Source organism: Callithrix jacchus, chromosome 4, assembly GCF_049354715.1.
Source record: "Callithrix jacchus isolate 240 chromosome 4, calJac240_pri, whole genome shotgun sequence".
NCBI lineage: Eukaryota > Metazoa > Chordata > Mammalia > Primates > Cebidae > Callithrix > Callithrix jacchus.
This window is the reverse complement of record NC_133505.1, coordinates 156,588,680-156,614,543: the sequence shown is the minus strand read 5'-3', so window position 1 is coordinate 156,614,543 and position 25,864 is coordinate 156,588,680. Positions and strand designations below refer to the sequence as shown.

Sequence of the window (25,864 nt, the reverse complement as noted above, 5' to 3'; positions counted from 1 at the left end):
AGATGCTAAGATCTTGTACGTTTAAATATCCTATTACTTGGTCATTGTGTATCAGTGTCCGCTGTGTGCAGGGACCTTGCCAGGCCCTGGGGATAGAGTGGTGCACTCGTGGTCCCTGACTTCCTGTAGCTTATAGTCTCACAAAGCTTTGCCGTCACTAGCCATCACTCTGGTAAACTTGCAGTAAGTCTCTGACATTTTTGAATTCTCAGCATTCACAACTCAGAATCTGGATGGTAATTAAGCCAGCAGTGTGCAGAATGAGGATAAAAGAGTTGGCCAGGCTCACACTTGTAATCCCAGCACTTTGGGAGGCCGAGGCAGGTGGATCACGAGGTCAGGAGTTTGAGACCAGACTGGCCAAGATGGTGAAACCCCGTATCTACTAAAAATATAAATGGGCACAGTGGTGGGCACCTGTAATCCCAGCTACTCAGGAAGCTGAGGCAGGAGACTTGCTTGAACCCAGGAGGGGGAGGTTGTATTGAGCTGAGAGCATGCCATTGCACTCCAACCTGGGCGACAAGAGCGAAACTCCATCTAAAAAAAAAAAAAAAAAAGAAAAGAAAAGAGTTGGGTCAGGACTGTGCTTTACTTGTACTACATTGAATCTAGCCTTCTGTCAAAAACAGAGATTAGTATGCATACTGGAAATGAAGTTTTCCAAGGAGTTACAGAGATTTTAGAATCCTAAGGACTTGTCAACCTTGATAATTTTCATAGGCTGCATTAAAAACTTGTTTGGCTTATGACTTCATGTCTAGCCAGGGGTTAAGCTCACTGTAAGGAGGGAGGGTAACCAGAAACGGACGGGACAGACACCAAACTCCTGCCCACACCAGCACTGTGAGGTCACCAGTGATAGCGAGTAAACAGTGTCTGTCCAACCCAGCCCGGATTCCGTCAGCCCTGCTGGTTCATTGCAGCTGCACAGGAGAGCCAGCCAGCTACTGAAAACATTGTTGAGCTCCTTTTCTGGACCGGCACACCAGGACTGGTGGAGACAGGGCATTGGCTCCAGCAAAGATGGCTCACTTGTGTGGAGCTGGGCGCCCTCTAGAGGGCTTTCTCCCTGGGTAGAGGACTCGCCTGGGCAGGGCCTTAGCTGCTGACTCTGGGAGGAAAGGACTCAGGAGGAAAACACAGATACCCTGTCATCCCCACAGAAATCAGAAAAGGATAGCTCTTGTACAGCTGAGGTGCCTGGGAGGGAGGAAGGGCCTGCACTGATACGAGCAGATGGCCAGCACCTCACCAGCCACTTGTTTGCCCTGGTTTATCTACTCAGGCAGCTTTCCGGCTCCAGAAGTAAATTGCCAGCTATAAATTTCTGGCCTTTCTCCAAGATGGTAATGAACTGTATTTGAAGTGGCAGAGAGTAATGGGAGAATCACTTTTGATTACTAAAGAGCTGCTTGGAAATAGGTCTTGTGTGTATAACTTTGTATGGAAAATAAAAAAGAATTGGTGTGGTACTAACTGCTGTCTGGAATCACTTACTGGTTATATTGGAATAACAGGCTATGAATTAAAGTTAATAAAACACCACAGATAGACATTGGAAAATAAAGGAAGAAGAGACAAATGTTTCCCTCACCTCCATTGTATGTAATTGGTCTTGCAATGAATAACCCCGATGTCATGGTAACCAAGGGTGACACCAGCTGGGGTAGACCGATGAGCAGGTACCCTGCCTATATGATCATAACTTGGTTCAATTTTTAATAAGTTAACATTTTGAACATTTTTCACGTTTAGAAAAATGATCTATTCAAATAGCAAGCCATCAAGCTCTTCCAACATGATCTAGCTCAGCAGTCTCCAAATAGGATGCCCCTGAGTTGTTCAAGACATTTTTAGGGTAAGAAAGAAGATAGGAGAGTTTATATTTTTGTTGCTTGAGCCTGGGAGATGGAGGCTGCAGTGAGCTGAGATTGTACCACTGCACTTCAGCCTGGGCGACACAGCGAGACTCCGTCTCAAATAAATAAACTGTAGATGCCTGTTCAACAATATGTTAAAGATCAGAATGCATGATCAAAAAAGTTTGGAGACTGCTAATCCAAAAAAGATAGAAAATTTACAAATATGGATCCATCTCCAAAACCACCCAAGGCATAAATAAAGCCTTGAGATATCTGGGATTTTGATGCCATGAATTTAAGAAACCTGAGGAGGAACCGTATCCTGTTTGATATCCAGAGTGTCCTCCTGCCTCCCCTCTCTGCTTCTTCCCAGTGGCCGGAGCTGACTCTCCTTCAGGCCCATGTTCTCAGTCATAACTGCAGGCTCTTTGCTTCCTCTTCTTTCGCAGGAGCTTCTACCAGTATTTATTTTCTTTACCCTCTCTTCTTATTTTCTTTACCCTGGATCAGTGTATCTTCAGATTTCCTTACACCCAGACAGACTCCTTTTTCAACCTCTTGATTTAACCTTCAATAAAATATGTGTCCAAGGCCGGGTGCCATGGCTTACACCTGTAATCTCAGCACTTTGGGAGGCCAAGGCAGGAGAATTGCTTGAGTCCAGTAGTTCAAGACAAGCCTGGGCAACATAGTGACACCCCATATCTAAAAAAAAAAAAAAAAATGTGTGTGTGTCCAAGATTTCACTTGGATTTGTGAACTGTGCTTAGCCATTTGGTTTTGAAGGAATATCATCATCTGCCACTCCCTCATGTTCCTGAGAGAATTGTCTAGTCCACTCTGTCCCTGTAAAACTAGAGCTCCTATGACCTGCTTCTAGCCTGATGCCTTAGTCCATGTTGCCAGTACCAGATAGTAACCTGGTTCTCATCCAGCTAAGTCTAATAAACTTGGCTTAATCAAGGGAGAGGGAAATTGCATTTCAGGAAAATATTTGGAGCTCCTGTGAATTGCACTACAAATTAAAAGCTCCTAAGAGCTCTAGAAGGGAGAAAATTTTCTTACTTCATGAAACTAAATTATGCCAGCCTGTAACTAAAGATTTCATTTATTCTCTATAGTAACCAGGGATGTTACAGTAGTCAGCAGTTAGAATTCAATGGTAGAAAGTTAATCTCAGTGAAAAGTATTACTTAGGAAACAAGAATGTAAGACATAGCATATGTAAAATGGTACTTCTGGGCTGGGTACAGTGGCTCATGTCTGTAATCCTAGCACTTTGGGAGGCTGAGGCAGGTGGATTAGTTGAAGTCAGGAGTTTGAGACCAGCCTGGCCATGATGGTGAAACCCCATCTCTCCCAAAAACACAAAAATCAACCCGGTGTGGTAGTATATGTCTGTGGTCCCAGCTATTTCAGAGGCTGAGGCAGGATAATCTCTTGAACCCAGGAGGCAGAGGTTGCAAGGTTGCAATGAGCCAAGATTGTGCCACTGCACTTCAGCCCAGGCGATAGAGTGAGACCTTGTCTTAAGTAAGTAAATAAATAAATAAAATGGTACCTCTGTTAAAATATAGCCAAGAGCCATCCAGTGGGTGGGATGGTGTTAGGTGGCCTCCTGTGGAGCAGTCGACAGCCAGAGGAAGAGGATCCAACAATGGGGTGTACGGATGAATGCAGAGGGATACAACTGAGGCGGAGGAGCAAGGGTGGAGAGAGACAGGGCTGCTGCTTCGTTGTGCCACCACCTGGGCAAAGCAAGCACGGAGAGCAGCCCTCAGACCAAGAACCCCTGAGGAGCTTGAAGAGTGAAGTCAGGAGGCTCAAAAAGAGCCCTCCAACCTCTCCAGAACCTGTTGCTTAAACTGTTAGATTTGCCTCATTATTTGCATCTCTTCACCCAAATGCATTTTTTTTTTTTTTTTTTTTTTTTTTGAGATGGAATCTTGCCCTGTGGCCAGGCTGTAGTGCAGTGGTGTGATCTCAGCTCACAGCAACCTTCGCCTCCCAGGTTCCAGCGATTCCCCTGCCTTAGCCTCCTGAGTAGCTGGGACTACAGGCACATGCCACCACGCCTGGATAATTTTTTGTATTTAGTAGAGATGACGTTTTACCATGTTGGCCAGGATGGTCTTGAAACTCCTGACCTTGTGATCTGTCTGCCTCGGCCTCCCAAAGTGCCAGGATTACAGGCGTGAGCCACCATGCCCAGCCCCAAATGCGTTTTATCATCCCCACAGATTCTCCTTTGTCATACCCATCTTGAGAATCTTAATTTTTCCTGCACTCTTGTGACGAGGTTTGTTTACAAACAGGATGTTTGCACCCTTGCTCACGCTACCACTTCTTCTGTGATGATGGCTGCTGCATTGACATCACGCTCGCCTGTGACGGAGTGCGGCAGTGTCCCGACGGGTCTGATGAAGACTTCTGCCAGAATCGTGAGTTGGCCATGTCACACTGCCAGGCAGTGGCCGGAAGGGTTAGAGTCAGGAGGTCTGTGTCCTAAGAATAAAATGCAAATGCAGTGCCCTTCCGCTGCTTGGTTTTAGTTATAACTTTATGTGTAAAAGCTATGCCTTAAATGACAGTTCAATATGTCTCTAGTCTAAGTGCCAAATGTCAAATTTTCAGTATTGCTTATGGTTTTATTTTTTTTCAATTTTCCAGGTTCTTTCTATCCTTAAAATGCTGCATATCATGTGCTTTCTTAAAAACTGAAGTGATCTGATGTTTTGTTTTGATAACTTTTTAAAGAAAATTTATAGTACACCAGAGCGTGGCTAAGTCAGGGCTATAAATCAGCCTTATAATGTCATACACATAGAAATGCCCTGTTAAGAAAGAAGAAAGACTGACGAAAGTGTAATGAAGTATGGATTTGGGGAAAGACGAAGATTCTCAAAACCTTACATTTAAGTTTAGTCTTTGTCCGTTTTTTTTTGTTTGTTTTTGTTTTTTTTTGAGACAGAGTTTTGCTCTCGGTGCCCAGGCTGGAGTGCAATGGCATCTCACCTCACTGCAATCTCCGCTTCCCAGGTTTAAGCAGTTCTCCTGCCTCAGCTTTCCAAGTAGCTGGGATTACAGCCATGCATCACCATGCCCAGCTAATTTTGTATTTTTAGTAGAGACTGGGTTTCTCCACGTTGGTCAGGCTGGTCTTGAACTGCCGACCTCAGGTGATCTGCCCGCCTCAGCCTCCCAAAATGCTGGCATGAGCCGCTATGCCTGGCCTTTTTTTTTTTTTCTTTTTAAGACCAGGTCTCACTCTGTCACCCAGGCTGAATGCAATGGCATGATCATGGCTTACTGCAGCCTCCCCAGGCTTAGGTGTTCCTCCTACCTCAGCCTCCTCAGTAGCTGGGACTGCAGGCCTGTGCCACCATGCCTAGATAATTTGTTATTTTTTGGAAAGATGGGGTTTTGCCATGTTGCCCAGGCTGATCATAAACTCCTGGGCTCAAGTGATCTGCCTGCCTCTGCCTCCCAAAGTGCTAGGATTACGCGTATAAGCCACCACATGGGGCCCTGTCCATTTCTTTATGTGTAACATTTGGAAAGCTATTAGAAGAAGAAAGAACAGATTACCCATTTGAAAACAAGAGAGAATAGATTTTTATGGTGCTCTGACATGTCTTAGATGAATGGGTATTATGTCCAAATATCCATGATTTTAAATCACCTGAAGATGTAGTGGTTTTAGTAGTAAAGTTTAGAAAAGAAATCCAGCAACTAACAGTAGCTCTTCACACTTCAGTGGGCCTGGACCGCAAGATGGTAACCCACACGGCTGCTAGTCCTGCCCAGCCAAGAACCACAGGGCTGAGTGAAGACACAGGGGACGAATCCTTGGTGGAAAAGTCTCAGAAAGCCACTACTGCAAACAAGACACCTGCATTACCAAACACGGAGAAGAGGAATCATTCCACCTTTTGGGGACCAGAGAGTCAAATCATTCCTCTGATGCCGGGTAAGGACTCAGGGCAGGTTCTCCAATGAAGAACCTTGTTTTCTGTAGCCAAACTTTGGCTCACAATTAAGTTTACGTTTGAAGAGTGTTAAGGAAGTATCTTGAAATAAGAGTTAAAATTAAGAATTTGGCCAAAAAGCGGGAAAAGATCTTGACATCTGCACTAATTTATAAATAGTATTTGTACTTACTAAATACACTCATACATATATACGTACTCCAGAGGTACCAATACATAATTGTAACTACATTACCACTTCGCTTACAGAAAACTAAGTGTTCAATTTTAGGTTGTTTTAAGATGAAACAGTATAACCCTTATGTAAATCCTCTTCACCCAAGCAAGGGAACATTTAAAAAGTCATCTTGAAAGAGATGGATGTGCTAGTAATTCAACCTTATGCTTCCAATTTAACTAAATCTATCATTTGAAAAATAAGGCTAATAAGTTTTTTTGAGACAGGCTCCCTGCAGCCTCAACCTCCCAGACTCACATGATCCTCCCACCTCAGCCTCCTGAGTAGCTGGGACTATAGGCATAGTAGCTGGGACCACCATGCCTGGCTAATTTTTATACTTTTTATAGAGACGAGGTTTTGCCATGTTGCCCAGGCTGGTCTCGAACTCCTGGGCTCAAGCAATCTGCCCACCTCGGTTGACGTCCCAGAGTGCTAGGATTATAGGTATGAGCCATTGCCCTGGTCTAAAACACATTCACATGACTAAAGCATTACAGGATTTAGCCAGATGCAGTGACTCACCAGTAATCCCAGCTACTCTAGAGGCTGAGGCAGAATTGCTTGAGGCCAAGAGTTTGAGACCAGTCTGGGCAACATAATGAGACCTTGTCTCTATAAATAAATAAATAAATAATACAGGATTCCATCCTTTTAAATTTCTTTTTACACACTTATTATTTGCATGATTATGTAACATGAGACAGAATAGAGATTATCACATTTCCAAAAGCTTTTGTAAATGTCTTGTCATACTCTGCATAAGTTATATGGAAATAACCAGACGCAATTTTAGTAAGTTTATTATGAAAAATTTTTGTTCATTATACAAGATATGGAAGATGAAAAATAATTTAAGAAGGAAAGTGAACTTAAAATACCACCTCTTTTGAAAACTACTTTTAATATTTGTTATATTTCCTTCCACTCTTTTGTTTATGTACCTTGTAGATTTTAAGTGCCTCCATAAAGATAGGTCTGCAAAACCTTGCATTCTAGCAGGGCCTTTTCCTTCTCAGTTTTAAGTACACTGCCAAGTGCCTGCTTTTTTTGGTCACCTACTGGTAAAATTGGACACTACATGCAAGCCTTTGGATGTGGTTTTAGTGGGTTTTCTCTGCTTAAGACAGTTTGTATGGAGAAGAGCATCACAACCTAAGAAACAGAGCCAGGGGAGACCAGATGTCTTTGGCAGGACTGCTGAAGGGGTAAAGAGTTTATGGAGAGATCTGTGTTGTCAGAGGCCAGGATGGATGAATTCCTACCATACCACATGAGCATAAACAAATTAGCTGAAGTCAGAGACCAAAGCCCAAGTCTTGGCTCTACCTTTAGAATCTTGAATAAGTCACTTCCTATCTTTGGACCTCAGCTACCTCATTTGTTAATAAGGGACTTCAAGTGAGGAATGATAAATAGGCTGACATTCATACTTTACCCCATCAGCCCTCATCCACGCTATGTGTTGCTCATTGATCCCAGCACTGTCCCATGGGGAGTGTGGACTTAGCTCAGAATCCTTTTGAAAATACTGCCCCGGGCTGGAAGCCATTAACACAGCAAATTAACACAGGAACAGAAAACCAAATACTGCATGTTCTCACTCACACGTGGAAGCCGAATGATGAGACCACATGGACATATGGAGGGGAACAACACACACTGGGGCTTGTCAGAGGGTTGGGGGTGGAAGAAGGGAGAGCATCAGGAAGAATAGCTAATGGCTGCTGGGCTTAATACTTGGGTGATGGGATGATCTCTACAGCAAACCACCATGGCACACGTTTACCTATGTAACAAAACTGCATATCCTACACATGTACCACAGAGCTTAAAAGTTGAAGGGAAAAAAGAAAATAACGCTCCAGGCTACCACCTGCAGTTGATGGGAGTCAGCACCCAATTTCCAATGGATTTATGATCTCTTCTTTTGCTTTTTGATAATCAGCTTTAGGATTTGGTTATGAAGATGTGAAGAAGGGCCTTTCACAGATGCAGGGAGATTAGATGTCCAGTTATTATAACATATTAGAGTTTTTTCTAATTATTAAAATAATGCAGATTTACTTCAGAAAATATAGAAAAATACAAAGAAAGTTAAAAGCATCTAGCAAAACTCACTATTAAAATTTTGTTGCGACCAGGCACGGTGGCTCACACCTGTAATCCCAACACTTTGGGAGGCCAAGGTGGGTGGATCACGAGGTCAGGACCTTGAGACCAGCTGGCTAATATGGTGAAACTCCATCTCTATTAAAAATACAAACATTAGACATGGTGGCATGCGCCTGTAGTCCCAGCTACTCAGGAGGCTGAGGCAGGAGAATCGCTTGAACCCAGGAGGTGGAGGTTGCAGTGAGCCAAGATTGCACCACTGTACTCCAGCCTGGGTGACAGAGTGAGACTCCATCTCAAAAAAAATTTTTGTTGCATTTTCTGCTGGTTACTTTTATTCATACACATATACATATTTACTCATTTTTAACAAAAATAGTGTAATGCTTTTATAAAACTTTTTTCTCACTCGAGCATTTTCATGTATTATTAAATATTCATCAAAAACACAATTTTTAAAGTCCTGGGTGAAGACAGTGGGAAAAAAGCAGAAGTTTAGAAATGTTAGAAAGAGCACTCACATCCTGTGGTTTCTATTCAGATGGCAGCTCTGCTGCCCTCCCCTTCTGCTGCCCTTAAGACCACTAGACTAGAGTCCCCAGCCTCTGATTTCATGTAAGTTAAAGACCCATAAGTAGATTTAAAAGTGCATTATTGTTCATGATACATGCCTGGGCTTTAAGAGGACCATCAGCTAGTACAATAAATATGGATGAGTTAAATCCACTGCTGGCTCCTTCCCTCACAGACATGTGGTGAGGACAAATAAGACTTAGCTCATGGAAGACTCATTAACAAGATACTAAGATTACTACTAACAGTGTAGCATGCAGACTAGTGAGATGTAGTTTTTCACCTATCACATTGACAATGATGAAGACCTATAATAATTAATGTTTCTAAGAATAGAGAGAAACAAGTCTCACACTCTTCTGGTGGCAATGCAATTAGTACGGCCTTCCAGAAGGCAGTTTCTGAAGCCTTAAAACTATGTATATGGTTGGGTGCAGCAGCTCACACCTGTAATCCCAGCACTTTGGAAGGCCAAGGCAGGTGGATTGCTTGAAGCCAGGAGTTCTAGACCAGCCTAGAAACATGGCAAAACCCCATCTCTACAAAGAAATATAGAAAGTAACTGGTCATGGTGGGATACACCTATAGTCCCAGCTACTTGGAAGGTTGAGGTGGGAGAATCGCTTGAGCCTGGGAGGTCAAGGCTGCAGTGAGCTATAATCACACCACCACACTCCAGCCTGGGTTACAGAGTGAAGTCTCATCTCTAAAACAAAACAAAACTCTGTGTGCGTTGACCCAATTCCACTTTTGGGGATTTATTCCTCACAGGTTACTGAGGACAGCATGAAGGTATGTGCAGACATAAGGTTATGCCAGTGAATACCTGCTCAGTACACTCAGAGCCACCAGGCGGGAGGAGCGCAGAGCTGCAGTGTGGCCCGTGTTTGCTCAGCCTGTAAAGGCGCAATGGCTGGATTGTTGTTGGCTGTGGTCACAGCCAAAGGGCCTGTTCTCTGTGTGGTCCAAGTCATTCATTTAACAGTTCCATCCTCTTGTACCCAGCCTAGCCCGAGGAAAGAAGTCTGGTTTCCAGCCCTACAGAGGTCTAGAAAAGCAGTGCTATATCCACATTGACATGGAATCTGATGTTTGGAAACTTGAGAATTCCTGTCTAGCACAGCGGGTCAGCCACATTCTGTCAGGGACTGGACCGAAGCCTGGGCTTAGGAGAGCGCGTGGTTTCTGTATGGAGGCGTGGAGTTCTGCCTGCATGTTCATGGGGTCCCCTGTGAAATATGCCAAAGCCTGTTGTTTCACTTTTCTCTGGTGGTAACTAGAGTGAGCAACTTTGACCTTTCTGTTTTATAGAAAGCATTTTATTCAGACAGGACATTCTTACAAGGGATTTTTTTTAAAGGTTTTTTTTCACCTGCCTTAGATTTTTCTTGGGTATTCCATCTTTTCATTGTGTCAGACTCTCTTTTCCTGCTGAGAAACCATTTGGAAACTGTAAGATCACATGTCTGGAAAGGCGGTTTGAATTTGTTGATGCCTGACACGCAGACCATCCACATGGCGGGTCGTGCTCCAACATGGGGCAGGACAGAACAGATCCCCAAAAGCATGGAGGATCCAGTTCAAGGAAATTTACTTTTTACAAATGAGAATATTCAAGTGGTTATTTCCACAGAATTATTCTAAGAGTAAGTCCTCTTTCGTTGACCTTATTCTTGGGAAGCTGTCATGTAATCACTGTGTTCACCAGGTACCTCTAACCACACCCCATTATTCTAGGACACTTGGATGGTGATCTTGGAAAAGGCGCCCTCTACCTTCTACAGGGTTTTAGTCTGCATTGTTTTGGACACTGTAATGGGGTAACATGATTTTTATTATTTGAAATCTATTGATGGTTTATACAATACATTTTATTTTGTAACCCTTGACCCATGTGTGGGTTATTCCCAAGGAACCACTGGTTTTAAAATGTTTTGTGGTTCATTTTATCTCGATTATTAGTTGAATAACTCCAGCATTCTGATAGGAGTTAAACATTATCCTGTGGGCAAATACAAATATATTCACAAACAGTGATTTTTTTTTTTTATCATCCTGCCTTCACCAATGAAGGGATGATAGGAAAAAGAATGAACTTAGAATTCTTTCAAACTAATTTTAGACACTCTGTAAAGACTCTTCCAAAGCTTGCTAGTACCACAGTGAAGATGAACAAAGAGCATGTCTGTCAACGAGGAGTTTTATGGCTATAGTGAGGCCTAAATGCCATTTCCAGTGTAAGCAAGCATGCAGACCAGATGCCACTGGCTCGCTGCAGTCTCATCCTAGCAGACACCGAACATTTCCTGAAGAGAGCTCCCTCTTACCTGCTTTGCAGTATGATCTACCACTGAGCAACAAGAGACCATGCTGCTGTCTGCGTGAGTTGAGTAGATATAGCAGGTGGTCACAGGAAGCTATGGAGCATGCTGGGATGCAGGCCCACATGGTAGCCACTTCCCCAGTGGGTGTTGCCAGCTTTCTTCCAGATCATACCTGCATGCTCTGTGGCAGCTGGAAATGAAATGGAAACAGCTTCCATCCAGCTGCCAACTCCCTCTGTGAATGTGTTGCCGTGCATGGTAAATAGAATACATTTGGAAGAGAGGAAAAATAATTTCCTAAGACATCAGCTCTTCCGGAGAATCATTACCAAAAATAACTATGTCCAGAAGCAAGTGATGTCATTGTTTTGTTTTGTTCTGATCGCCACACTGGCTAGGGCCTGTGATTGGATGTGTGAAAGCAAAGCGTTTCTCTATGGCATTCCTTTTGCTGAAATCTAGGAAAAATGAATCAGGCAGTCTGGGAAATCATAGTGAATTCCTTTATGAAATGTAAACAGCAGACATTAACATTTCAAATGCCCAGAAGGCAGGGCAAGGTCCCTGGGTAATCCTAGAGTCTGTGACAACTGTGCTTTCTGAAGTCTCCCATGCACACTGCCCACTTCATGATACCTGATCCCTCCCACTTAAAACATCACCATCTTCCTCTCCCGAGGGAATAAGGGCATTTAAGAAAATTGCTCTTTATAAAAAAGAAACAAAACCAAAAACATTTTTAAAAGAAAAAGAAAATGGTCTTGGTCAACTGAAGATTCAGAATGAACTTGCATAGTTTTTTCAGTGAACCAACCTGTGATGTTAGGTCCCTTTTGCAAGTACAGTTAGCCAATTTCTGTACTGCATTTTCAATAGAGCTTTGTTCAAGACCTTCTTAAAAATTAATTAAAAGTGTGTGATTTTGCCTGATTGTGAGTAAATAAGTATAGTGTCGACTTGGTTCTTGAAGTAAAAAACTCATATTTGCTAGCCATGACCTTGAAAGCAGTATGGTTCAATGGAAAACTCCTACTTTGGATCAGTCCTGGGTTCTAATTCCAGCACCACCAGTTACTAGCTACTAGGTAATTAACTTCTCTAAACTTCATTTCCTTACCTATAAGAGGATAATAATCTCTCATAATATGGCTACAAAGATTGCATGAGATATTATATGTAAATATAATTTCTGTCTCCAGTAAATGTTAGTGCCATGTGAATTTTTGCTAGAACCTTCGAGTCCAGTGATATTCACTAAGAAACCAGGGTAAGAGAGCGCCAAGTGTATAAGGCACTTGATTCAAATAAAAAATAAAATAGTGCAATGGTGTTCTCAGTACTGAGTTCTAAGGCATTAGGGTGAGCAAGCTCTCATCTTCATTGGGAAGAAACAGAGTGGGGTGAACATTGTGAATCCAGTGATTGTATGTTCTTTTTTATTGGGTGAAAGACAAACCAGTTAATCCTCTGAAAAAAATCAGGAGTTGGTGAATTTTGTCATTTTGTTTTTATTCCTGGCTCATTATTTTTATTGTTGTTTTTATTTTTATTTATGTATGTATTTGAGATAGAGTCTTGTTCTGTCACCCAGGTTGGAGTGCAGTGGCACTATCTTGGCTTGCTACAACCTCCACCTCCCAAGTTCAAGTGATTCTCCTGCCTCAACATCCCAAGTAGCTGGGATCACAAGCATGTGCCACCACACCCGGCTAAATTTTGTATTTTTAGTAGAGATGGGGTTTCACCATGTTGGCCAGGCTGGTCTTGAACTCCTAACCTCAAGTGGTCCACCCGCCTCAGCCTCCCAAAGTGCTGGGATTACAGGTGTGAGCCACTGTTTCCAGCCCCTGGCTCATTATTTTTTAAAGTAGGACATGAGTGTCCAATCAGGTGATCTTCCTACTTCCAAATTTATTATTGAAGAGGAAGATAAAGCAGAATGTATAGAAGTTCCATTGCAAGCTAACCCAGCAGTACGGCACAGGGAGGAAGAAAGGAATGAAGGGAGAAGTAAAATTACAAAAATTAGCCAGGCATAGTGGCACACACCTGTGGTCCCAGCTACTCAGGAGAACTGATTTAGCCCAGGAGGTCAAGGCTGCACTGATTGTGCACTGATCGATCACTCCTTGATCGTGCCACTGCACTCTGGGCAACACAGACCCTGTCTCAAAAGTAAATAGGCCAGGTGTGGTGGATCACTTGAGGTCAAGAGTTCAAGACCAATCTGGCCAACATGATGAAACCCCATCTCTACTAAAAATACAAAAATTAGCTGGGCACCTGTAATCCTAGCTACTTGGGTGGCTGAGGCAGGAGAATCGCTTGAACCCAGGAGTTGGAGGTTGCAGTGAGCCAAGATCGTGTCACTGCACTCCAACTTGGGCAACAGAGAGAAACTCTGTCTTAAAAAAAAAAAGTTAGTAATTTTTCCTTCAACATTATAACTCAATAGTTAAATAATATATCATTAAATTAGAAGTACTAGTCTCTACCAAGAAACCAGTTTGCATCCCAGCCCTGTGACCCACTTACTACTTGTGTGAACCTGGGTAGGAACCTGATCCTGAGCCTAACTAGAAAAAATTGAGCTATTTATACCTGCCATCTAGAGTTGTGGTGAGAAAGAAAGAGCATGTGTAAATGCCTTATATATATTCCTTGTTTATTCTTCAAAGAAAAACCATTCTGGTTTCTGCTTTTCATGGAATGATGTCCAGAGACTCCCTGTCTCTCTTCTAGCCTGAGATCTCCCTTCCTTCTCCAAGAGGTGGTGGTAGTTCCGGTGCAGGGTGTCTTCCCTTTCTCTGTCAGTGGTTTCGTATTAGTTGCATACTCTGCTTCATTAAATGGGTCACTTTGTTTACTACTTAACTATCAAACATAGGCCTTTGTTTATTAGAGAAATAATCAGTTCTTCTCCAAGTCCATTTTAAAAAAAATAAGGCTGCCGGGTGTGGTGGCTCAAGCCTGTGATCCCAGTCCTTTGGGAGACCAAGGCAGGCAGATCACGAGGTCAAGAGATTGAGACCATCCTGACCAATGTAGTGAAACCTTGTCTCTACTAAAATACAAAAATTAGCTGGGCATGGTGGCACGCACCTGTAGTCCCAGTTATTTGGGAGGCTGAGGCAGGAGAATTGCTTAAAGCTGGGAGGCGGAGGTTGCAGTGAGCTGAGATCGCGCCACTGCACTCCAGCTTGGTGCCTGGCGAGAAAACAAGACTGTCTCAAAAAACAAAAACAAAAAGGCTGTATTTTCACATCTATTTCCTGAAGTTTCTGATGCATATACCTTCATTATATGTTCTCTTTTCTGCAGATAGAAGTTCATCAGGGAAGAACAGAAAAGAGGAAAATTATATTTTTGAGTCAAAGGCCAGTGGAAGAGGAGGGGAACACCCAGCTCCAGAAACAGGTAAATGTCCACCTTGGAAACCCTTTGCAGAGTGTAGTCTTCTCAGAACTGCAAGTCCTCTGGCTGAGTATATTCCATGAAGCCATGAGAGTTCATGACAGGAGCAGTCCATCAGTGGACCAGAAGAACTGTCTCTTCGTTGCCTATATTACACTGCATATTGGGGCTCATGATAGTAACCTGCCGTCTTTGGACCTCAGTTGCTTTTTCTACACACCCTTCCAGGTGTGACACCTGTGGAAAATGTCATACTTGTGGCATGGTGGGAGAACACAAGCTTTAGAGTCAGATGCCACAATTCAAATCCTTGCTCAAGGCTGGGCACAGTGGCTCACACCTGTAATCCCAGTACTTTGAGAGGCCAAGGCAGAAGGATTGTTTGAGCTCAGGAGTTCAAGACCGGCCTGGGCAACATGGCAAAATCCCATCTCCACAAAAAATTATAAAAGTTAGAAAGTTGTGGTGAAACTTGCCTGTAGTCCCAGTATTCAGGAAGCTGAGGTGGGGGGATCACTTGAGCCTGGGAGGTCAAGGCTGCAGTGAGATGACACTGTGCCACTGTACTCCAGCCTGGGTGACAGAGTAAGATCCTGTCTCAAAAAAAAAAAAAATTCTCACTTAACCACTAAACTCTATGACCTTGAGCAGGCTATCGTATCTCTCTGGATCTCAGTTTCCGCATTAGTAAGATGAGGATAGTAACAATACCTGCCTCATAGGGTTGCTAAGAAGACTATATGGGATAATTAATCTAAAGCATTTAATGCATTGCGTGGTTCATATCATTAGCCAAATACAGAAACGATGGCAGTTATTACTGAGTTACTTATGGTGAAAGAAGAGTAAAGGTCTTAGAGAACCTGGTTCTCTTTCCAAGTGTTCTAGTGACAATGAAGACAATAGGAATGAGAGAGGGGTGTAGGAAGTAGAATATTTACTCAATGGAAGAAGAATACAATAATTTCATTAATTTTGGTTGATTTTAACTAGAAAGACATTGGACGGAGTCCTGTAGAAAGGCAGGATTTAGTCTTAAATGCCACAAACTAGTAAAAGAAGCTTTAGGATAAGCTTAAGTTATAAACACTGAGAAAACTTTATTTTTACCCTATTATTTGTAATATCAGGACAATATTAAAATATAAGAATAATCCAGATGTCAAGTACCTCACCCCTTGGTCTGCTGACCTCCTGGACTTAGCCTGTCCTGAGATACTTAAATAAAAGGAGCCCAGGCCGGGCGCGGTGGCTCAAGCCTGTAATCCCAGCACTTTGGGAGGCCGAGGCGGGTGGATCACAAGGTCAAGAGATCAAGACCATCCTGGTCAACAAGGTGAAACCCCGTCTCTACTAAAAATACAAAAATTAGCTGGGCATGGTGGTGCGTGCCTGTAGTCCCAGCTACTCGGGAGGCTGAGGCAGGAGAATTGCTTGAACCTAGAAGGTAGAGGTTGTGGTGAGCCGAGATTGTGCCATTGCACTCCAGTCTGGGTAATGAGAGCAAAACTCCGTCTCAAAAAAAAAAAAAAACAGAGCCCTGTGCCCTGTGCCCTATCAAGGGAAGAGGGAAACCAGCCTACCTCTTGCCTCCCCACCCATATGTACCCAGAGAGTCTCAGCTCTAATTGGCTGGTGCCCATTCTGGATGTTATGTATTTTATTTTTTACTTTTTTAAATTTTGTTTTATTTTGTTTTTGAGACAGATCCTCGCTCTCTTGTCCAGGCTGGAGTGCAGTGGTGCCATCTCAGCTCACTGCAGCCTCTGCCTCCTGGGTTCAAACAATTCCCCTGCCTCAGCCTCCCAAGTAGCTGGGAGTACAGGTGCACGCCACGACACTCGGCTAATTTTTGTATTTTTAGTAGAGATGGGGCTCCCTGTGTTGGCCAGACTGGTCTTGAACTCCTGACCTCAAGTGATCTGCCCGCCTCAGCCTCCCATAGTGCTGGCATTATAGGTGTGAGCCACCACGCCCAGCCTGTTACATATTTTAAATGTCACTTCCATTCATATGGACAGAATACAAAATTCATCACCCTAGCTGGTTCCTGAGAATATCATCGTGTGTTTTAGAAGGAGCTAGATCTCAAATCTCAAATTATCCAAACTAAGCCAACTAAATATTAAAAATCAAGAACAATTTTCAATATTCTAGCAAGTACTTTTGGGGGATTTCATTTTCCTTGTCATAAAAGCATTAAACAGGAATCAGATCAGACAGTTCCCCAGCCTCATATCTGACTAAGCAAATAGAATATTTTCCCAGATCATGTCTGTTTCATTCTTTTTTTGTTTGTTTGTTTGTTTTGGGAGGAAGGGAGGGAAGGAGGAAGGTAGGGAAAAAGGAAGGGATGAAGGAAGGAAGGAAGGAAGGGAGGAAGGGGGGAGGGAGGGAGGGAGGGAGGGAGGGAGGGAGGGAGGGAAGGGAAGGGAAGGGAAGGAAGGAAATCAAGCAATGAGAGAGACATTGCCGACCTGGATCTAGAGGTTTACAAATTGATTTTTTTTTTTTTTTTTTTTTGAGAGAAGGAAAGAAAAAAAAATGAGCAAAGGAGAGGAAGAAAGAGGGAGAGTGAATGGAAATATTGCTTTATTCTGAAAAAAAAATGGGTATTAATAATGGCCAATCAATGTTTCATTTAAACCTATGAGTAGGTGTGATGTGGTATTGACAAGAATGTATATTTTGTGTATTTGAAGTGGAGAGCTCTATAAATATTTGTTAAGTTTACTTGTTCCGGATCTGAGTTCGAGTCCTTGATATCCTTATTAATTTTCTGTCTCACTGTGTCTACGTCTCTATGTCTCTGGGTGTTAGGATCGTTAGCTCTTGTTGTTGCATTGATCCTTTTACCACTATATCTTTGTTGCTTTAAAATCTATTTTATCCGAAACGAGAATTGCAACTCCTGCTTTTTATTTATTTATTTATTTATTTATTTTTGCTCTCCATTTGGTTGGTAAATCTTTCTCCATCCCTTTGTTTTGAGTCTTTGTGTATCCTTGCATGTGAAACAGGTCTGGATGTAACATGCCATTGGGTTTTGGCTGTGTCTTTTGATGGGGGGATTTAGTCGATTTAAATTTAGGGTTACTGCCATTTGATGTTAACTGGCTGTTTTATCCATTCATTGATGTAAATTCTTCTTTATGTTGGTGCTCTTTACTTTTTGGTATATTTTTAGAAAGGCTAATACTGGTTGTTTCTTTCTGTGTGTAATGCTTCTTTCAGAAGCTCTTGTAAAGCAGGCCTGGTGGTAATAAAATCTCTGAGTACTTGCTTGTTCATAAAAGATTTTCTTTTTCCTTCAGTTGTGAAGCTTAGTTTGGCTGGATATGAAATTCTGGGCTGAAGGTTCTGTTCTTTGAGGATGTTGAATATTGGCCCCCACTCTCTTCTGGCTTGTAGAGTTTCTGCTGAGAGATCTGCTGTAAGTCTGATAGGCTTGCCTTTGTGGGTAACCTGACCTTTCTCTCTGGCTGCCCTTAGTATTTTCTCCTTTGTTTCAACCCTGGTGAATCTAACGATTATGTGCCTTGGGGTTGCTCTTCTTGAGGAATATCTTTGTGGTGTCCTCTGTATTACCTGGGGTTGAATATTGACCTGCTTTGCTAGTTTAGGAAAATTTTCCTGAATAATATCCTGAAGGGTATTTTTCAGCTTGGATTCATTCTCTCCGTCGCATTTAGGTACACCTATCAAACGTAAATTTGGTCTTTTCACATAGTCCCACATTTCTTGGAGACTTTGCTCAATCCTTTTTAACCTTTTTTCTCTACTCTTGTCTTCTTGTTTTATTTCATTAAGTTTGACTTTGACCTCTGATATCCTTTCTTCTGCTTGAAAAATTCAAGTGTTTAAACCTTTGCATACTTCTCGGAGTTCCTGTATTATATTCTTCAGTTCCATTAATTCACTTATATTCCTCTCTAAGTTGTCTATTCTCAATAGGATTTCATCAAACCTTTTTTCAAAGTTCTTAGTTTCTTTACATTGGGCTACAACATGTTCTTTTAACTCACAGAAATTTCTTATTATCCATTCCCTGAAGCGTGATTCTGTTATTGGGATGCACTCATTCTCCATCAAGCCTTGTTCCATTGTTGATGTGGAACTGTGATCATCTTTAGAGGGAGAGGCGTTCTGATTTTGAGTATTCTCAGCTTTTTTATGCTGGTTTCTTCCCATCATTGTAAATTTATCCTCCTGTCATCTTTGAAATTACCAACTTTCAGATTAGGTCTCTTGAGTGGACGTCCAAGTTGTTAGTTCCCAGGGCCAGAACAGCAGCGTTAAGACTGATGGTGCTTTTCTGCCCAGGATTCTCCTGTCTGGCTTCCTTCTTGTGTCCGTAATGGGCGACTCTGCCTTCCCAGGGCTCCAAACCTCTGTCAGAAGGGAAACCGGTCTCGTTTACTCTGCTGCCGCACCCAGGTGCCATCACAGCCGCTGCGCCGACCTCAGGAGTTGTGCTGGGGACCCATGTCGGTCCTCCAAACCTCGGTCAGAAGGGGAGCCAGCCCTGTTTACTCTGCTCCGAGAGCTGCCGCGCCAAGGTGCCGGCGAAACCGCTGCGCTGGCCACAAGAGTCGCGCTGGCAACCCGTGTGACTCCTCCACTGGGGATCTTCTGCTCCGTGAGCGACCAGAATTTGTCTGAAAGTGGGGCGTCCTCTAGTTCTCTGCACTTTCACTGAGAGCTGCAATCCCTAGATGTTAGCGATTGGCCATCTTGGATTGTTCTTTCCTGTTTGTTTTTGAGGCAGAGTTTTGCTCATTACCCAGGCTGGAGTGCAATGGCGCGATCTCGGCTCACGGCAACCTCCGCCTCCTGGGTTCAAGCAATTCTCCTGTCTCAGCCTCCTAAGTAGCTGGGATTACAGGCATGCACCACCATGCCCAGCTAATTTTTTGTATTTTTAGTAGAGACGGAGTTTCACCATGTTGATCAGGATGGTCTCGATCTCTTGACCTCGAGATCCACCCGCCTCAGCCTCCCAAAGTGCTGGGATTACAGGCTTGAGCCATCGCGCCTGACCGTCTGTTTCATTCTTACCGTAGTTAAACCTGAGCCCCGGCATTGGAATCAGCATCTTCAGCCACGGCTTCCTAACCCTTTAGCCTAAATGCTGGTATTCATCTTTAAGCAAGTCCCCTGGTCTGGGGCTGGGTGTTGCAGTCCAATTTGTGAGAAATGATTTCTTTCTGGGGTTTCCACGGGTCTTCACCAAAGTCTCTTTTTTTGTCCTGTTCCTTTGTAACATATGCAACTCATGTGGCTAGTACAGGAAGATGGAGGGAGAATGACACCTTGGGGCCACTCACTTAGCCTTGTCAGAACTGCTTTCATCAGGTGGAGACTAGGAGGCAGTAGTAGCTACTGAGGCCTCAAATTGCTGGCATGGAGAGACCAGGCAGCGATCTTGACACCTCCAGAGCTGCTGTGTGTGGAATGAGAGCTGTAGAATCCAATTCCAGGCCATAGGTTTATCACCAATTTATAACTTTCATGATTCTGTGAAGGAATACAGGCCTCTTCCAAAACTTTGTTTGATACCTACCAGTCTCTAAAGCATCTTTCCCATCCCCTCCTTTGGCACCCAGACACTTCTAAACTGTTCTTGAGAATCTTGTTCAGGATTTACCTGCGATTCTAAAAATATACCAGAGGTTGAAGTCCCATGAGTGTCATCAGTTCCAGGTCCTCTTGTCTTTAAGAGGCGGCCAACTATACCTGGGACCAGTTTTAAGCCCAGAAAATCAAGACTGTCTGGAGTGAACTTTCTCAGCTACCTGCCCCCGAAATGTAAAACCTCATCTGGTTGCATTCACCCATCTTCCTCTCCTCCAGTACTAAAGGAAGAGTGGTCCCCTCTTTCTAAGGTCTCTCTCCCTGATCTTGATACAGCTCCTGATTTCCTCAGGTACATTTCTCCATCATCTCCCAGCTCTCCCACACTTTTAATGTTTCTCTGCTGACTCATTCCCCTGACTGTGATCACATTTAGATCTCTTAATATGTAAAGAAACAAAGTAGCATCCCTCCATCTTCTGTCCTCCCATAAATGAATTACCAGCTGCTAAATCCAGTGGGCTCTCCAGGCTTCACCTTACTTGACCTCTCATTAGTATTTGATTCCGCTGAGCACTTTCTTCCTGGACTAGTCTCTCTCCTCAAAACCTCTACTCACTAAAGCAGTTGTCCTCCTATTTCTCTGACTGGTCTTTTTCTGTTCTTTTTGGTCCTCTTCTTTTGTCTGCCTTCTAAATGTTGGTTCCCAGGACCTTGTTCCTGGCTCTCCTTTCTCTCCAGCTGTCCTACCCACTTTTGTAACTGCAGCTACCACCTTTATGCTAAAGGCTCCCACATATTTAGGCCCAGATAATCCAAGAACCTAAGAGAAAATTTCACCTGATCACCTCCAGGCATCTCAATCTGAAAATGTCAAAAAATAAACTTACCTGCTTCAACCACCCAACAATTTCTAGCATACATCAAAACCCTCAAGCAAAAATCCTATAGACCAGATAGATACAACACCTATTTTATCTTAATACATCTGTACTTCACATATAATTCTATCATAGTAACTATAACACTGTGTTGCATTTTTTCCCATTGAAATGTTTATCCACCCAGACTTATTCAAAAACTGTCTCATTTACATTTTGCAAAAGGAGAGTACCTTAGTGCCATTATGGTTAAAACCACAGGCTCTGGGGCTGTCCTGTCTGAGGTTATATACTAGCTCTATGACTCAGTCTTAGACAAGCCACTTCAGTGTTTATTTTTATTTGTTTGGTTGGTTTTAGACAGGGTTTTACTCTGTCACCCAGGCTGGAATACAGTTTAAGAACTCACCGAAGCCTCTACCTCCCGAGGATCACTCAAGTGATCCTCCTGCCTTAGCCTCCCGAAGCATTGGGATTATAGATGTGAGCCACTGTGCCCAGCCTCACTTCAGTCTCTTTCTGAGACAGGCTCTTACTCTATCACCCAGGCTGGAGTGCAGTAGCCTCATCATGGCTCATTGCAGCGTCAACTTTCTGAGTTCTCCTACCTCAGCCTCCCAAGTAGCTGGGACTGCAGGTGCATACCATAACCAGCTAATTTTTTTTTATAGAGATGAGGTCTCGCCATGTTGCCCAGGCTGGTCTCGAACTCCTGGGATCAAGCAATTCGTCCACCTTTGCCTCCCAAAGTGCTGGTATCATAGGCCTGAGCCACCATGCCTGGCTCTTACTTCATTCTTGATGGCTTAGCGCCCTCATTTGTAAAATGGGAATAATAGAAGTATCAACTTATGTGGTTGTGAGAAGTCGATGATTTAAGCTATAAAGCTGGTACTCTTGGCATTAGCTTATCTTTGGGGGGTATTTATTTACAAATAAAAGGATTATCAGCACTTAGCTCAGTGTCTGGCACATGGAAGAAGGCTTTTAATTAATGCAGACTGAATGAATAAATGAGAGGAAATGTTATAGAATAAGTCTACACAAGGGAGATGTTTCTCCTCTAGTTCCACCAGTTGGCAAGATCCCTACAGCTAAAAATAGTTCCACCATATCATCTCCAGACCTAGCCTGGCTGCAGAGTAGATGAGACTAAAAATAGAGCGTGCTAAGCTTGATAAAAAAGACTGATCTTGGCACTCCCTGTCCCTCCCAGACTTCTGCAAGCCTTGCAACTTCTAGTCTGGTGTCTAGGATCCGCCTCACAGGAAAAACTAAAGTGTGTTCCTTTAATGGCCAAAATCACACCAGCATATTTGGAAGTTAGTTTTCAACAAAGGTTCTACTGACTGAGTCGGTTCCCTGGATTTAGAAAAGGAAATAAATTTCTTAAGCCCTAACCAGAAAAAGAAATCAGGAGTTCATTCATACTTAATTGGAGAATGATCATGTATGAATTCATATAGTCTATGACTACAGCAAAAAATTTCCCTGTGATCAGAATGCCTATTTCAGTTAGATCTAAGAGTGATCACATGGTAATGTGTGTACCCATTGATGCCAAGTGAGTTTTATAGGAAGCTGGTACAGAATTTGGTCTTAAAGAAGTCTGGGTTTAGGACCTGGACCTACAACTTACAACCTCCTAGGCAAATTACTTAACCTCGCTACACCTTAACCTGCAAAATGGTGGTAATATACTAATACCAATTTGAGTTGTTTGGATTAAATAAAATAGTGCATGCAAATCACTTACCATATAGTGACCAGTAGCTGTCACTGTGACTAATCACTGGCTTGCCCTCTTCATGTCTAACCTTCTCACAGGTGCAGTGCTACCCCTGGCACTGGGTTTGGCCATCACTGCTCTGCTGCTTCTCATGGTTGCGTGCCGACTACGACTGGTGAAACAGAAACTTAAAAAAGCTCGTCCCATTACATCTGAGGAATCGGACTACCTCATAAATGGGATGTATCTATAGTAATGTAATTTAAAGAGCTTGGGGCATGACATGTTTTGTTTATAATCTATACTTCTATTAAGTTCTAGATATTTACAGTCTCTTTTGTTTTTAATTGGGCCAGGAAATTCTCCAAATCCCAAATCTTTGTCTTTATTATTTATTGTAAAAAAAATTTTCCTTAGAAAGTCTCTTGGATCTGGCTGATGACTAACAGCTCAGGATTGTAGCTCCCAGTGAAAGCTCAGAGAACGAGAGGATGCCACACTTTCAGATGAATTTTCATAGCTCACAGACCAGCAGATTTCTAGTGGAGGAGCCCCACGGGTCACCAGTGTGACTCTTGTGGCCAGCGCAGCGGTTTTGCTGGCACCTTGGCACAGCAGCTCTTCATGCAGAGTAAATGGGACTGGTTCCCTTACTGACTGGTGTTTGGAGCTCCGGGAAGGCAGAGCCGCTTGTTGCGGACTCAAGAAGAAAGCCAGACCAGAGATTCCCGGGCAGAAGAGCACCATCAGTCTTATTGCTGCTATTTTGGCCGGCGCAGTGGGTTGCTTGAATCCCAGCGCTGGGAATCAATAAATTGGACGTCGACTCAGAAACCTAATTAGAAAGGTGGTAATTGTAAAGATGACAGATGGATAAATTTATAATAAAGGGAAAAAACCAGCCTAAGAAGGCCGAGCATACCCAAAATCAGAACCCCTCTCCCTCTACAGGGGATTGCAGTTCCTCATCAGCAACGGAACAAGCCCTGATGGAAAAGGACTGTGTTCCATTATCTGAAGTAGGCTTCAGAAGGTGGATGATAAGAAACTTCTGGGAATTAAAAGAACTTGTTCTAACCCAGTGTAAAGAAAATAAGAACTTTGAAAAAAGGTTTGACAAAATGCTGAAAAGAATAGACAATATAGAGAGGAATATAAATGAACTAACGGAGTTGAAAAACACAACACGAGAACTTAGTGAAATATACACAAGTTTAAATAGCAGAATGGATCAAGCAGAAGAAAGGATATCAGAGGTCGAAGACCAACTTAATGAAATAAAATGACAAGACAAGAATAGAGAAAAAAGGATGAAAAGGAATGAGCAAAGTCTCCAAGAAATATGGGACTATGTGAAAAGACCCAATCTACGTTTGATTGGTGTATCTGAATGTGATGGAGAGAATGAATCCAAGCTGGAAAATACTTTTCAGGATATTATCCAGGAAAATTTTCCCAATCTAGCAAAGCAGGACACTATTCAACCCCAGGTAATACAGAGAACACCACAAAGATATTCCTCAAGAAGAGCAACCCCAAGGCACATAATCGTTAGATTCACCAGGATCGAAACGAAGGAGAAAATACTAAGGGCAGCCAGAGAGAAAGGCCAGGTTACCCATAAAGGGAAGCCTATTAGACTTACAGCAGATCTCTCAGCGGAAACCCTACAAGCCAGAAGAGATTTGGGGCCAATATTCAACATACTTAAAGAACAGAACTTTCAGCCTAGAATCTCATATCCTGCCAAACTAAGCTTCACAACTGAAGGAAAAATAAAATCTTTTATGAACAAGCAAGTAGTCAGAGATTTTATTACCACCAGGCCTGCTTTAGAACTTCTGAAAGAAGCATTATACATAGAAAGGAACAACCAGTATGAGCCTTTCTAAAAATATACCAAAAAGTAAAGAGCATCAACATAAAGAAGAATTTACATCAACGAATGGATAAAACAGCCAGTTAACATCAAATGGCAGTAACCCTAAATTTAAATCGACTAAATCCCCCAATCACAAGATACAGCCAAAACTTAACGGTATATCCAAAGATACACAAAGACTCAAAACAAAGGGTTGGAGAAAAATTTACCAACCAAATGGAGAGCAAAAATAAATAAATAAACAAAAGCAGGAGTTGCAGTTCTCACATTTGATAAAATAGATTTCAAAGCAACAAAGATACAGTGGTAAAAGGATCAATGCAACAATAAGAGATCTTAATACCCAGATACATAAGACCCATAACGAGATTTAGACTCAACGAGACAGAAAATTAATAAGGATATCCAGGACTTCAACTCAGATCCGGAACAAGTAAACCCAATAAATATTTATAGAGTTCTCCATTTTAAATACACAAAATATTGACCGGCCATTATTAATACCCATTTTTAGAATGCAGCAATATTCCTGTTCTCTCTCCCTCTTTTTCTTCCTCTTTCTTCCTCTCCTTCTCTCCTTTTTTTACTTTCCAACATCGTAGTTCCTCACCTCTACTCAATACATTCCTCTGAACACCTGATTCCTTGTGATTCTCCCATCCCACTGAAAGCTCCAATCCATAAATATAAATATAAAAAATAAAAAAATAAAGTCCTTAAATTAAAAAAAAAAGTCATAAAATATTTTGAAATTTAGAGAGGAATTTATGATTAAAGATTTCTAAAAATATAATTCTGATTTATGTAAGCTGTCCCCGAAAACAGAAATTTGTACTTAGCTGAGACAGAAAATTCAGCATCTCAGGAGTTGGTTTTAGGATGACTGTGTTAATCCTTTACTTTTTAGAAGCCAACTGTTGGCCCTTCCAATGCTGGACAGCTTTAGGCACAGCTCCCCCTTGTTCTGTGGCCCTTTCTTTCCTCCTTTAAGCTCCAATATTCTTCTTTTCCCCCCTCTAAACCCATTTCTGAGAGTGGATCTCAAGCAAGTCCATGCCTTCAATCAGATGTTACTTATAGCGGATAAACCTAAATTATAAACCTTATGTACAGGTCAGTGAGCCTCGGGGAAGATGAGTGTGGATCCTTCCCAATGCCCCTGATGTCATGTCATATAGGTGGCTGCCTCCTTAGACTGACCTTCGGGAGAAAAAAAACCCAGACTTTGAATTAGAAACAGCTCTAAGATGGTGATGCAGTGAGATAGGAAATCAAGATGGAAGCAGAGAATCTGGTGTGCC

At 42.6% G+C, this 25,864-nt stretch overlaps 1 protein-coding gene across 2 annotated transcripts in view; it reads left to right on the top strand.

Moving 5' to 3' along the window:
* The window catches only part of LRP11 (LDL receptor related protein 11), a 48,570-nt gene extending 24,581 nt beyond the window's left edge, over window positions 1–23,989 (top strand). The window contains exons 4-7 of one of the 2 annotated variants that reach the window (XM_008995233.5): window positions 4,181–4,306; window positions 5,623–5,835; window positions 14,409–14,500; window positions 22,780–23,989. In XM_008995233.5, the coding sequence (XP_008993481.3) occupies window positions 4,181–4,306; window positions 5,623–5,835; window positions 14,409–14,500; window positions 22,780–22,860 (512 nt within the window). In that variant the 3' untranslated portion in view covers window positions 22,861–23,989. Of the gene's footprint in view, window positions 1–4,180; window positions 4,307–5,622; window positions 5,836–14,404; window positions 14,501–22,779 lie in introns of both variants that reach the window. The other variant, XM_002747108.6, reaches the window with a different exon arrangement.
* The last annotated feature ends 1,875 nt before the right edge of the window (window positions 23,990–25,864 follow it).